General features: G+C 28.7%; 1 protein-coding gene across 1 annotated transcript; it reads left to right on the top strand.

The window, feature by feature from the left end:
* Positions 1–6,532: 6,532 nt before the first annotated feature.
* Positions 6,533–8,830, top strand: LOC111007847 (protein RADIALIS-like 1). Its single transcript, XM_022280372.2, has 2 exons — positions 6,533–6,930; positions 8,599–8,830. The coding sequence occupies exons 1-2, from the start codon at positions 6,659–6,661 to the stop codon at positions 8,621–8,623; spliced, it is 297 nt and encodes a 98-aa protein (XP_022136064.1). The 5' UTR covers positions 6,533–6,658; the 3' UTR covers positions 8,624–8,830.
* The last annotated feature ends 4,636 nt before the right edge of the window (positions 8,831–13,466 follow it).

The raw sequence follows: 13,466 nt of genomic DNA, 5'->3' as shown, positions 1-13,466 counted from the left end.
AATGAAAAGAGTAGCCCATGTTTATTATAAATCATTGTAAGGACCCTTCTCTTTTCAATATAGGATCCTTAACATAAATTACATTTTATCTGACTTAGACACAAAGTGTGTTGGCCTTAACACCATGTCAGTGTGTAGATCTCTTGTGTGTCCAATGTTCGTCGGAGCCAGTTCAACATTTTTCAAATTTTTGTTTTGAAAATTTGATAAACTAAATAAATTAATGCAAGTGTAGGTAGTTTTGTTAAAGATCTCACGTTAAAAAGATAAAGGACGTAACAAAAGTTTATAATATTAAATGGGACCTAAATATCCTAATTTTATTTAGTCTTACATGATTTCAAATATCTATATATCCATATGTTAAATTTCTGTTAAATCTTACAACATATATATCAAGAAAAAACAAATGTTTTATTCTTTTGCAATAAAGTTCAAGGATTGAGGCAAAATCTTTGAAATAGTTTATCAACCAAAGTACATGAAAAGTTTTAAGTAGGATTTAAAGCATACCTACTAAGAAAATGAAAGTCAAAGATAAGCATTCTTCTTCCAACTTGAAGAAAATTTTGGAGGACCACACTAAGAAGGAATAGTCCCTAAAGTAGGAGGGAGGATTCTGAAGATACATATGTTACCTTCAAATAGAGAGTGGAATTGGAATCATAAAGAATCTAAACCCTTAGCCCAATCAACTTCCCTTTGAAAGAGATTCTTACAAAAACTTTATTTTCCATATGTAATTTTCAGCTAATCATCACTAGGGAATCCCATTGCCATGACATGTGGTTATCCTATGAACTTAGACAAATTTTGGTGCAACTTGACAAATGGAAAGTGTTTTTCTTTTTTTAGAAAAAAAAAACATTTTAATTAATAAGAGTTGGCTAAGGATGAGTTTGAGAAACCTTATAAAGTAGTAAGATTTCACAAACATTTGATTATTATTTAACTTAAATTTAGTAAAGTCTACTTAGCTAGCTTCTTTTTAACTAATTTTATGTTTTAACTTAAGTAATGGTTTACACTTAATAGGTAGATTAGAAACGAGCAAACAAGAAACATGAAGCGATGATAAAACCTAAAACCATCTTTACAATCCCAATTTGTTTGATTGTTGACTTAAATTTGACCCAAAAAGTTATTATGTGAGCTCTATGTTAAAAGTAAAGGCTAAATATACATTTTAGTCTCTAATATTATACTGGAGAATTGTTTCAATCTAGTTGGTCCCTATTGTTAAGAATTCCACATCAAAAATATCAAATGGATCGGACCTAACAAGATTTATAAGATAACATGGGCTACTCTTATTGCTAATTAGTTTTGAGATTGAACTTCATGCGAATATTGATATTGTATCAGATTCCAATAAATTCTAATCAGCATCCGATCCAAAAATAAGATCCAATCGAGATTAGTGAACCCGAAAGAGTCACCATCTTGATGAGGTATATTAAGGACCTCACATAAAAAATATCAAGGGACAACCTTGAGATGGAAAAGTTTCAATTTATTAACATTTATGGATTTGAGATGCAACCCCATGAATATTGATATAATTTAGACTCTTATGTTTTAACATTTTTTTAATTTACTCGACTATTGGTATATATGTAAAACATAAGGAACCAAATTAAAACTTTTCAAACTATAGAGACTAAATTGAAAAATACTCGAACAAATAGGAACTAAAAAAGGTACATATTGCCCATGGGCTTTGGGACAGGCCAAGAGCAAGTTGCAGCTTAAAGCCATGGCAGGATAAACTCTCAACTTTTATGATCCTGATGCCTTTTGTTTCTCCTAGCTTGCCTATAATATATTCCAACAGATATTTAGTGTAGCCTATACCTTATGAAATTGTGTCGTTTTCTTTACAGAATATAATGTGAAAATGTGGTGAATTCTCTCAATCTTATATATGATGCAAAAAGTTCCTAGTCAATATAATCAATTATAAAATTCTTAGATTGAATAAAAAAATACAACCCTTTAGAACTATAATATTATAAAACAAGTAGAAGATAAAAATTTATTTTTTTGAATATTTTATTTACTAGCCTTTTGAGTTGAAGACTTCCCATATTCTGAATTCAAACTTATTAATTAATTTTATGATTTGGGATTCGTGTTTTTTTTTTCAAGTATAATAAGTGAGGGTGGGAGATTCAAACTGATGATCTCTTAATTAGAGGCATGTGTCAATTACAAACTCATGTTGGCAGGTTTAAGGATTCGTGTTTCGTTTAAAATATCTTGTTTTTTTTTTAATTCATATTAACTTTTGTTGTGGTAGGTATGAATATCTGTCTTTTTACTCCTGAATTTCTTTTTTTTTTCCGTGCTTTGCCTATTTTTGGTTGTCTTTTACATAATATTATAAGGTAAGAGATAATTAAATTACTATCCTGATAATTTTGATATGAATTTAACTCTAAGTTCTAGTTTTTACTTTCCAATTTCCTTTTTGCAAAAAATGAAAAACTAAAATGTTTTTTCATTATTAAATCATATCCTTCAAATATCTACATTTTTTTTTCCGAGTACTTCAAATATCTACAATTTTATCTCATGAAAAAGGCACTGAAATCACATGAAAAGTTACTTTGTAATACATGTCGATAGTAATAATGGGAAACGGTACCTGAAGTATCTCCACAATGGTATGATATTGTTCGTTTTGGACATAGCCCTCACGACTTTGCTTTTCATTTCACCAAAAAGGCCTCACTTCAATGGAGATAATTGTTCTCTTTTCTATACCTATGATCATTCACTTCCTTAGCTAATATGGGACTTTGTTTGCACTCCTTACAAACCCAACAAAAATTCGAAGTGGGCAATCTCGATTCTCTTTCCATCTTCATACCAAAAAAGAAGAAGAAGAAGAAAAAAGAGAGAGAGATTCTTGGTATATGATGATGATTTCATTTCGGTTTTCTGTTTGCCTAAAATGTTTAAGGTCTTATTGTACAATTCTTTATCTTAAACTCTAATGAATGGCTTAAATGTCTGCCCCAAATGGGCTAAAAACTTGGAGAGGGCTAAGATATATATTTAGAGGCTCTATGGCCATTTTTGTATTATTTGTGTACATTATTTGGGATTGTTTGGGTATTTGTAAGTAAACAAAGTAACAAAGTTTAAATGTGTGAAGTTTAATATAATGACAACTAAACATATTTTGAATTAATGGAGTTACAAATAACTTTTTGGGGTGAGTTTCTTTGTTAAGGATCTCACATTGATAAAAGAAGGGAACTCTAAGCAAAATATTGGTGATAAGTCAGAGGAAGGCGAGGATGATGTCAAGTCATCATACACCCCTTATGTCTTGGACAACACATATGCTACAATGGCTGGGACAAAGGGTCGTGATCTTGCGAGGGTTAGTCACTCGAAAAACTCATCCTCAGTTCGGATTGTTGGCTGCAACTCGTTTCTTTAATTGGTTTGTTTCTTTTAATTGTATAGTTTTATCTCACTATAACAAAAGCTATTTTTTAAAATCTACAATATATCATGGTATTGTAATGAAATGATATTATGTCTTAGTTACCCAACGGGATAAAAAGATATGAACCCTCATAAAAGTTGGAAATATGTGAGCCACTTGAGAGTCATCTTGTTCATGGGGGAAATCATGGGTTGGCCTATAAGCTTGGAATGTTTTTTATGGAATCCAACTCTGAAAATTTATCTTAATCCACATAGTCCTAGCTAAGGATAGATCAAACTCAACTCATAAATATTTGAGTTAGTTTTTAGTTCCAATTATTAAGCTATTTATTCATTTTTTTTTTATATCTGTGAGTGTCTAGGTCTAACATGTAGGTATCTAGATTAATCTCACGAGACAACCGTTTAAATCTACTATATTTTGTTGTCAAATCATTTATTCAAAATTTTGTTCTAACAAAATGGTAACAAGTCATTAGCTCTTAAACATCTATCGTCTACTTATTTTCAAATTACGTAAGTTTAACTTAGTGTCTATTTGTATATTTGGAAGAATTATACTCAATAAAATATTTTCTAAGAGTTAATTATCGAATGGAATAGCTAGATATATGAGCAAAAAGAGACATTCTCTTGATTGATAATAAATTTGAGTTGATTTTTTGTAGTGCCTAGGAAATGGCGGCTCTTTGGTCTTCATGCCCCTATACTTGGAGGATATGCACATTGTCTCCGGCCCATGTGGTTTGAACTCAAGATCTCAAAGTTATTCCTTCAGGCCCTAAGCCACCCAAACAATCCCTTAGAGACATAAATTTGAGCTGATTTGATTCTTGAAACCTTAATTTTAAGAAAATTTCAAAGAAATCAATTGAAACAATGCATATATTTTCAATTTACTTGAATCAACCAATCCCATATATGATTTGGGTTGAAGTTATTAAAATTTTTGGATCATTATATACATACTTCCTTGAAAGTTACAGAAGAACATCAAATATTAAGATTATATATTATGTTTTAAAAGAATGGCTTAGGTTTTAATAACCTTGACAAAGGAAAAAATGAAAGGAAAGGAAAAAGAGAGAAAGGGACATTAGTGCACTAGTGAAAGGCATTGTACGATCAATGGGGATTGATTCTTGGTTTGTGCTTTTTGGTCCAAAACCAGCCCCCATGGACGAGGCCGACATAAGCTTCCTCCTCACACTTGGGCGAATTTTATTTTATATGAGCCTTTCTCATTTGGTAAGTAATTGCAAAGTTACAACATAAAGCTTAACGTTTAATTGTTAATTAAGACATTGTAATATATATTAACTTTTTCTGGAAGTTTAATGTTAAAATCTCTCTTATTAAGATCAAAACTAGAGGAGTAGCTCATCTATGGATCCCAATTTTAGACCGAATGCTCATTTGAGTTTTGTTGCGCTCTAATACAATATTAACATTCATGGAGTTCTATATAAATACAAATTCATACTGAGGAGTAGTGTATGCATATTATAAACCTTTGTTAGCTTTCTTATCTTTTTACAGTGGAATCCTTAACTACTTCTGAATTAGTTATGTTATATTAATTTTTTTCGAAAATAGAGGGAGCCATTAAAGTCTTATCGCAAGTTAATGAGTCAAAATATAATACCATTATAGAGATCATATTAAAAGATCCGTTAAGTTAAGGAGTGGAAAATATAATACCATTATAGAGATCATATTAAAAGATCGGTATAACAACTTCAATTTAATCATATCAAAATTTGAATGTAACCTTGACGAATTTTGCAATATCATATATTATAGTGAGATTTTTACAAAATGTCCAAAAAAAAAAAAAAAAAAGAGTTCTATATAAACTTTGTCATTTTGGACATTGGCTTATAAGTTGAAAGGTAGAAAATTCAAATTAAGTATAAGAAGTGAAGTTTCATATGTCACATTAGTCATTATATAAAGTAATCTGATTATAAAGTTCACATTAAAAAATAATATACATTATGGGGTATTTCAAAAAAATATATATACACACATTATGGGAAACTACAACCAAACGTGTTCTTTTATAAAGTTTCTCAAACATTAATTTATTTTCTTTGTATTCAACCTTTCAAAAATGCATTCTTCAATCAATCATAAAATGGGCCCATAAGTATAATATAGTGGTAGCTGTGTGACATTCCCACTATTGCATCCTTAATTCGATTTCTACTTCAAAAAAAATAATAAAAGATCAATTTCTATCTTTTTTTTTTCTTTCTAAGAAAAGAATCTTAAAACCAACTTGGATATGTGGACGTATATTGTAAACTTTTGTTAGGTACCTTATATTTTCAATGTTGGATTTTTAACACCTAAAAAAGATTTTATCGGTTTCATTTAGTTAAATTATTAATATTCATGGAGTTCCATCTCAAAATCAATTGGAAACGAGAAGAATAGCTCATGTCTATTATAAACCTATGTTAGGTTCTCTCTCTTATGTGGGATACTTAACCTATTTATCTTTCATGCATAAATTATTTTTAATTTTAATTTTTAAAGATAAATTTCACTCAAGAACATATTGTTTTATATTGTTAAGGATTCCACGTTGAAAAGATAAGAGACTTAATTACGGTTTATAATAGATCTAGATATGTGCAACTTCTTGTTAAGGATCCCACATTTGAAAACAGACGGGATCTAACAATGGTTTATAATAGATATGGACTACCTCTGTTATTGTCGATTGGTTTTGAGATGAAACCCTAATACGAATGGAATTCGGTCAAGATCAATGAACCAAAAACTGGATTTAAGTAAATACCATACTAAAAAGATTAAAAATACTTTAAAAAGGATTTTAAAGTGTGAATATTAGTGCTTCTAGAATAGCAGATACTGATTCTCCCTCTCCAATTGTTGTTGCATCTTTTGTCCTCACTACATCTTATGGCTTCTAAGGAGACAAATCATTGAAATGCTCTTTGAAAGGCAAAAGATTTCCCAATATTTGCCCTATTGGAAAATTGCCCCACCAATCCAACCCTCTGGTTTTTTTGCTTATAAAAGAGCACCCACTGCCCACTCTTTGGCACACACATCATTCTTTTTCCCTTGCAAATTTTTTAGTCCATTTCTCTTCTCTATTCACTTCTTCAAAGCAATTGGAGTTTCCTTTAGTTTTATCTTGCCCTAACTTTTCTAGTTTTTATAAATGGCTTCAATGTCGTCTCATGGGTCTAGTGCATGGACTGCAAAGCAAAACAAGGCCTTTGAGAAGGCTTTGGCGGTGTACGATCAAGATACACCCGAACGATGGCTGAATGTTGCAAAGGCTGTCGGTGGAAAAACTGCAGAGGAAGTTAAGAGGCATTATGAACTTCTTGTGGAGGATGTTAAGTTTATCGAGTCGGGCCAAGTTTCCTTCCCCTATCGGACCTCGGGAGGTGGTAGCCATGGTAACATGACGACTGATGACGAAAAGAGGTATATACAAAAAGAATGGTTGCAATATAGTTAATACATTCTCCTATACTCCCATTCATACTTCTAAGTTTTACTAGTAAAAAAATAAGCCTTCATATTAAGATATTTTTACTTGAACATTCTATATGACACGGTGTCAACTTTCTAACTCATATTTCTATCTCTCGTTAAATAGCTTTAATTTATAATTATATTAAATTATTATAATTACTATAATTTTTAAGTTTATTTCAAGTTAAGCAAGACTTCATTACCTTATCAGATCTTTCAGAAGGTAACAACTATAGTAATATAATGATTGATGATGAAAAAAATATACAAAAAGAACGGTTGCTATTAATTATTTAACGCATTCTCGTATCCTTCATTCATCCATCTAAAGTTTTATTCATGGAAAACCAGTCTTCATATTAATATTTTTAGTCAAACTTAATTTCCATTAAAGTTTGAGCTTTTCGTAGATGTAGCGACTATAATTAAGTTGATAGTGATATGAAAGAAATGCTTAGAAATTGACCATATTTGTGTCCTATAGTTAGAAATATTTTGTAGTGTTTTAGTTGAATGTTCAAATGGGTGCTCAATGAAAGTAATTTTTGTATGGAGTGAAACCCTAGGCTGTAACCATTGGTTTGATGATGATCTCTAGCTAGGCAGCAAAGTGATGTCTTTATACAGTTTGTATGTATATGAGCAGAGGAATGTCATTATCAGTGAATAGAGGCCCCCCATTTGGCATGGATTCTTCTGTAAACCAATGGCTACGTGTTTCCATAAAAAAACAATAACTCATCTTCTTGTAAGCTTTTTCAAAGGCAACCCCTTTTCATTTCCTTGTTCTTTGAAACTAAAGCTGCCCCTAATGCCTCACCATTGGCCCTTCACACCCAAAATAAATAAATAAATAAATAAATAAATATATATATATATATAAAGCATCTTTCTCATTATATTATGGGAATGTTCGGATATTTTTTCAATTAACATTTTTTAATTTATTCTCTCAGTGTTGGTAAATGTTAAATTTGATTGATGATAAACTTACCTGACATATTTCTTGGGGATCTCATTTTTGAACCGGTTGCTCGTTTGGGTGTTTTAAGCTCTGATACTATATTAATATTCATGGGTTCCATCTCAAAACCAATTGAGAGGAGTAACCCATGTCTATATAAACCTATGTAAGGATTGTTCTTTTATCAATGTGGCATCCTTAACACCGGTCACATGATGTTCTTAAGGCTAGGCAATGAACCCCAATTATAGGGATGCATTAGAATAAGTCATACAGCATTGATTTCAGAGGGAAAAAAAAAAAAAAGACCTACATGGTATAATTATAATACTTGGTGAATGGGTGGAGTTTAGATATTTCTCCCATTTTCTATAAAATTGATAGAAATTTTGGGTTCTATCCTCTCGATTGCCTTTTTTCTTCTTTGTTTCTTATCTTGATGGTTTAAATTGAAAAATTATCTAACACGAGGGGAACAAATTGATTTCTTTTTTTTTTTAATAGAAAAAGGTACAACAAACTTAAAAATTTTAATCAATAAAGAATAAATTGAAAAATTATCCGTTAAGGACTTAAATACACATTTAGGCTTATATTATTGAATTTATATTTTAACCCGCAATGTTCCTTTTTTTTTGTTTTTATCTTCTCAGGATGAGAAACATGAAGCTAAATTGATCGAGCTCGCTCAAAAATAAAAGGAGGAGAGAGACAACCATTTGCTAATTTGGAAGAATAATATATATTTTTATTTTATCATTCTGTGTTGTTGTCATGTTATCTAATATTATTGATTGTATTCAACTTTTAATTTAACTTCCGATTTTGGGAGGAAAAATATTTGAAGAAATCAATTTCACTTCCTGTGGGGTTAATGAACATTAATTATGTTTTTTAAAATGTTGAGAAATCCCACACCCTTTCCAACCAGAACCTTAATCTGGCACCTTAGACCAACTCGACCATCTCAACTTTGTTGATCAATGTCTTTTATAATAAAATGTAATGCTAGTAAATTGATGATTTATGTGACCTCTTGGACTACCTTATTCAAATTTTTACTTTTTCCGACCAATAAACTTATCTACTTTGTACCAATGTTAACATAGTTTGGCTGATTAAAATATATATTTCGTCAAAAAAGTTAAAAATTAGAGATAAATATTTAAACCATATATTTCGTCAAAAAAGTTAAAAATTAGAGATAAATATTTAAACCAGTTGAGTTATGCTATTAAACTAAAAAAAATGGTCTAATTCATGTCAGATAGTACCTTTTTTTCTTTCTTTTTCTTCTCTTTTTGGTTCAACTCATTTATACACATCTCTATCATCTAATCTAATTAAATAATTATTTGGATTCTCTAACTTTTGGGTTCGGAAACATGTAAGATATATATCTAATACTTTTAAGAAGATTGCTGTCAATATTATTGGAGTCTATATGACTTTAGAGATATATATTTGGATAAATAAAGTAATCATGTAATGTCCGATCGGGCGCTTGAATCTATTCCACAACAAACGTCACTTTTGAATTTGTCATTCTTAGAATCTTAATTAGTTAATTTTTATGGAAAAATAGACAAATTCAAATAAAGCTCATGTGTATATTACCTTCTCTAAAATTTAAAATAGAATTAATCCTCATTTAGAAGTATATATTCAGAGGTAATTGTAGTGGGTAGCAAAAATAATTCATATATTTCAAAAATGTCATTGGTTTTTCAAAATTTCAAATATAGAAAAATATTTGAATTTATTTTCGAAATTTTTATTATTCCAATTTTACCCTTATGATATTTGATATATATTCAATGTATATCTGTATCTGAAATAAATTCAATGTATATATGTATCTTATGTACATCCAATCTATATCTGATATACATTCGATGTACTTTTGATATACTTCTGATATACATCCGATGTACTCCTGATATACATGACCAGATGTACTCATGATTTACATTATCAGATGTATGTATTATACCTCTAATATATATATCTAATGTACCTCTAATTTACGATATACTAAATATATTTGCAACTCATATACTAAATATAAGGTATATCAAATGTTTACTTTTTAGTGGTATATCATTTGTTTAAATTCTAGTTCATCATTGCAATTTGTTGATTGCTATACTAATATTATCAACAACGTTGATTACTATATCACTACTATTTATTTTATATTAATATTAATTAGATACTAAATATAAGGAATATCAATTGTTTAAATTTATAAAGTATATTAGATTTCTAACTTTTTTTTTCTTGGACGTGCATTCACATAAATCTTTTATACAATAATTTTATATTTTACTTCATATGAAAAAAAATGGATATAATAGTATTATATCAACACACAAGTATCATAATTATATTAGTACATATCATGGTTATATCAAAGGTATATCAATGGTAAATTAGAAGCATATATTAAGTATATATCAAAGTTATATTAGTGGTATCTTTTTCTTAAAAAAAAAAGTTATATTAGTGGTAAATCATATAATCATATATAAGAAATTATATCAATACTACATCATTTTATATCAATGGTAAATTAGAGACATATCAAGTATAGATCACAAATATATAAATGTTGTATCGACATGGTAAATCAATGATTATCATACGTATATCGGTGGTAAGTCATATTAGAAGTTCAGTAGATATCATAATTATATCAAAAGTAAATCAATTGTATATCATTATTATATCAGTAGTATATCGTAGGCATATATGAGAAGTCAAATATATTACAGATATATTACAGATGTATATCAGATATATTTTACAGGGTAAGTTGTAATTTTAAAATTGAACCTCTGTTTTTATTGAAAAAATGTTATATTTAAAAAAACTAAATGTGGTTGTTATTTTGCTTATTTTACTAAATATTTTTGTCAAAACTATCCCTATATTTAATTATAATTAATTAGGTAGGTTCAATTAAGTAATGGGTGTGAGAAATACATTTATTACATAATAAGTGGGTATTAAAATATGTATGAATTACAAATTTATGATAAATTAAATTTGTACCTTAACCGTCAAAGCTTAAACGGTTAAGGCACCTATTTTTGACCAGATGGAAGGTATGGGACGCAACTTCCACCATACGAGGCTGAACTTGAATGCCATTTGGTAAGGAAGACTCTACACAAGTTATAAAACACTTCGATACTCAATCAATTAATTTTGACTTGTTATCACTACAAGAAATAAGGTTTTTTTCGAAGGTCGGACTTTTCGATCTTCCGAGTTTTTTTAAGGAGGTCTTGATAAGATTATTTTTATCCCAAACAACTCGTGTCAGATGTCTTTTCACTTTCAAATAGCAACAATATGATTTGAATATTTAATTTATTTGAAATATGAGTTAAAAATATGCAATACACATAAACCCAGACAAGCCAGAGCATAAAGGGACCAGAGTTATTAAAATTATAAAATAATTAATTAAAATGTACGTGCATCAATGTTCAAGATGTCGATATCGATGAAAATATCGAGGTCCCGATTTTACGGACATATCGATATATGGACATGTCGATGTCGATGGATATTTCGAAAAAATAATGAAAATTGTGGAAATTGATGGAAATTTTTGAATTAACAAATAAAACTTGAATTGTAACCTAATTAGCCTATAATTGATTACCTTTAACCATTAAATGTAAAAATATGATCATTTTACTTATGAAAATGTCCATGCCGATGGAAATATCGAAAAAAGATTTTTTCCTTTAATGAATATTGATGAAAATTATTGAATATGTAAAGTAAACTTTAATCGTAAACTTTTGACTACTTCTTTAGTGATTTTCATAATAGGATTCATTTAGAAATGAGATAATTACCGACTTTGTTTCCAAACACATTTCTAAATTCTAATTAAATCGTACATATTTACTTTTTACCTACTCCTCTTTTCAAATTTGAATTTACACATTTTTCAAATCAATCATCAATCCAAATTTCCAACCAAATTTACACAATTTTCAAACCAATCATCAATCCAACTTTCCAATCAAATTTACACAATTTTCAAACACCTCAACCTCGTGATTGTGTCATTATCCAAATTATCTACCAATGGGATCCATATGTGCTTCATATTCTATTCATTTGAGTAACTACCTTCAAAACTTTCAGTCTAGGATGACTGGGGAGAACTATTGTAATTTATATCCAAGTTATCAAGATAGTGCATTAGATCCTCTGAGATCATCTTTTTGGTATTAATTAAATTACCTATTCTACTTCATGTTTCACCACTATTTGTACATAATAATATTTTATTTTTTAAAAATTCTAAGATTATTTCAATCTTTATATATGTCAATATTTCACATATATTGTTCAATTGTGTAAGTAAGGACTAGATTGGATTAGAAATTATCAATAAAGTAAATTTCAAATCTTATTAGTTATACTTTATACCGTATTAAAATTCGAATATTTCTTTAAACATACTAAGATTACAATTATCGAGGTTGTGAGAAATTACTGCAGTGACATAGTAATAAGAGGATGAAAATAAAATTACTTTAAAGAAGAAGAGAGAAAAAAAAAAGACATGTCGACATTTTGTCGACATTTCGACATGGGGGAAAATCGACTTTTTCCCCTATGTCGATGTCGACATGTCCAGCGATATTTTGAACCCGGATGTGCATTGAAATATAATTTTTTATTCTAAGATTTTATATATTGTCATGCATTCTCATTTAACTTGATTTGAAATTTTGAATATATGCATTAACTTAATTTTATAAGATGAAACTCTTGTGCATACGTAAATGTATTCTAATCTCAAATGTTATAAGTGGTTTTTCTTTTCTATCTAAAAATTATAAACTAAGTTTGGTAACATTTTTATTTGTCAATTTTTCTCCTCTTAAAATTTATAATTATTAAGTAAATATTTTTTGCTTTGTAATCTACTTTTAAAATAGTTTCTAAATCATAGTTTTTTCCCGAGTTGAAAAAAGTTTTCAAAAGCTTTTTATTTAGAATATGAAAAAAGTATTATAACACATATTTCAAAAGATGTCTTATAAATCATATATCATATTCAAGTTTTCTCTCATTGTTCCCTCTCCCATCTTCTCTTTCTTATATCTTCTACTTTCACGATTTTTATCGGTCTTACTCAAACACTAGAAATAAGCAATGATTATATATCTATTATATATATATATATTTTTTTTTGGCTAAATGATTTTACTTGCTCTTTCTCAACCTTTAACTTTATTTGTATTACTTCTAAAAAAAAAAATTTGTATTTGTACTAAAAAAAACTTTATTTATATTTAGATTAAATTATCTAAATTTTATGAGAAATCGTGTTGTATTATCTTTTATGAATTTATTAACTATTTATGTCAAGCTTTGAAAGGAGCATGAATTTAAGACGTTTCTATATCATTTGATTACAACGCCGTAAAGTAAAAATTTATTAAGGAAATTTACTAACAATTTATTGACCGTTGATGCAGAAATTTGA

Source organism: Momordica charantia (genome assembly GCF_013281855.1).
Source record: "Momordica charantia cultivar OHB3-1 chromosome 4 unlocalized genomic scaffold, Mcharantia_2.0 BLBB01000004.1, whole genome shotgun sequence".
In the NCBI taxonomy this organism is placed as follows: Eukaryota; Viridiplantae; Streptophyta; class Magnoliopsida; order Cucurbitales; family Cucurbitaceae; genus Momordica; species Momordica charantia.
This window is presented reverse-complemented; position numbering and strand designations above follow the sequence as displayed.

Excerpts from the sequence above, each read along its gene's own strand:
- LOC111007847 (XM_022280372.2), top strand. The coding sequence starts at position 6,659 with ATGGCTTCAATGTCGTCTCATGGGTCTAGTGCATGGACTGCAAAGCAA. Across the intron at positions 6,931-8,598 it reads ACGACTGATGACGAAAAGAG|GATGAGAAACATGAAGCTAA; the intron begins GTATATACAAAA and ends TTATCTTCTCAG.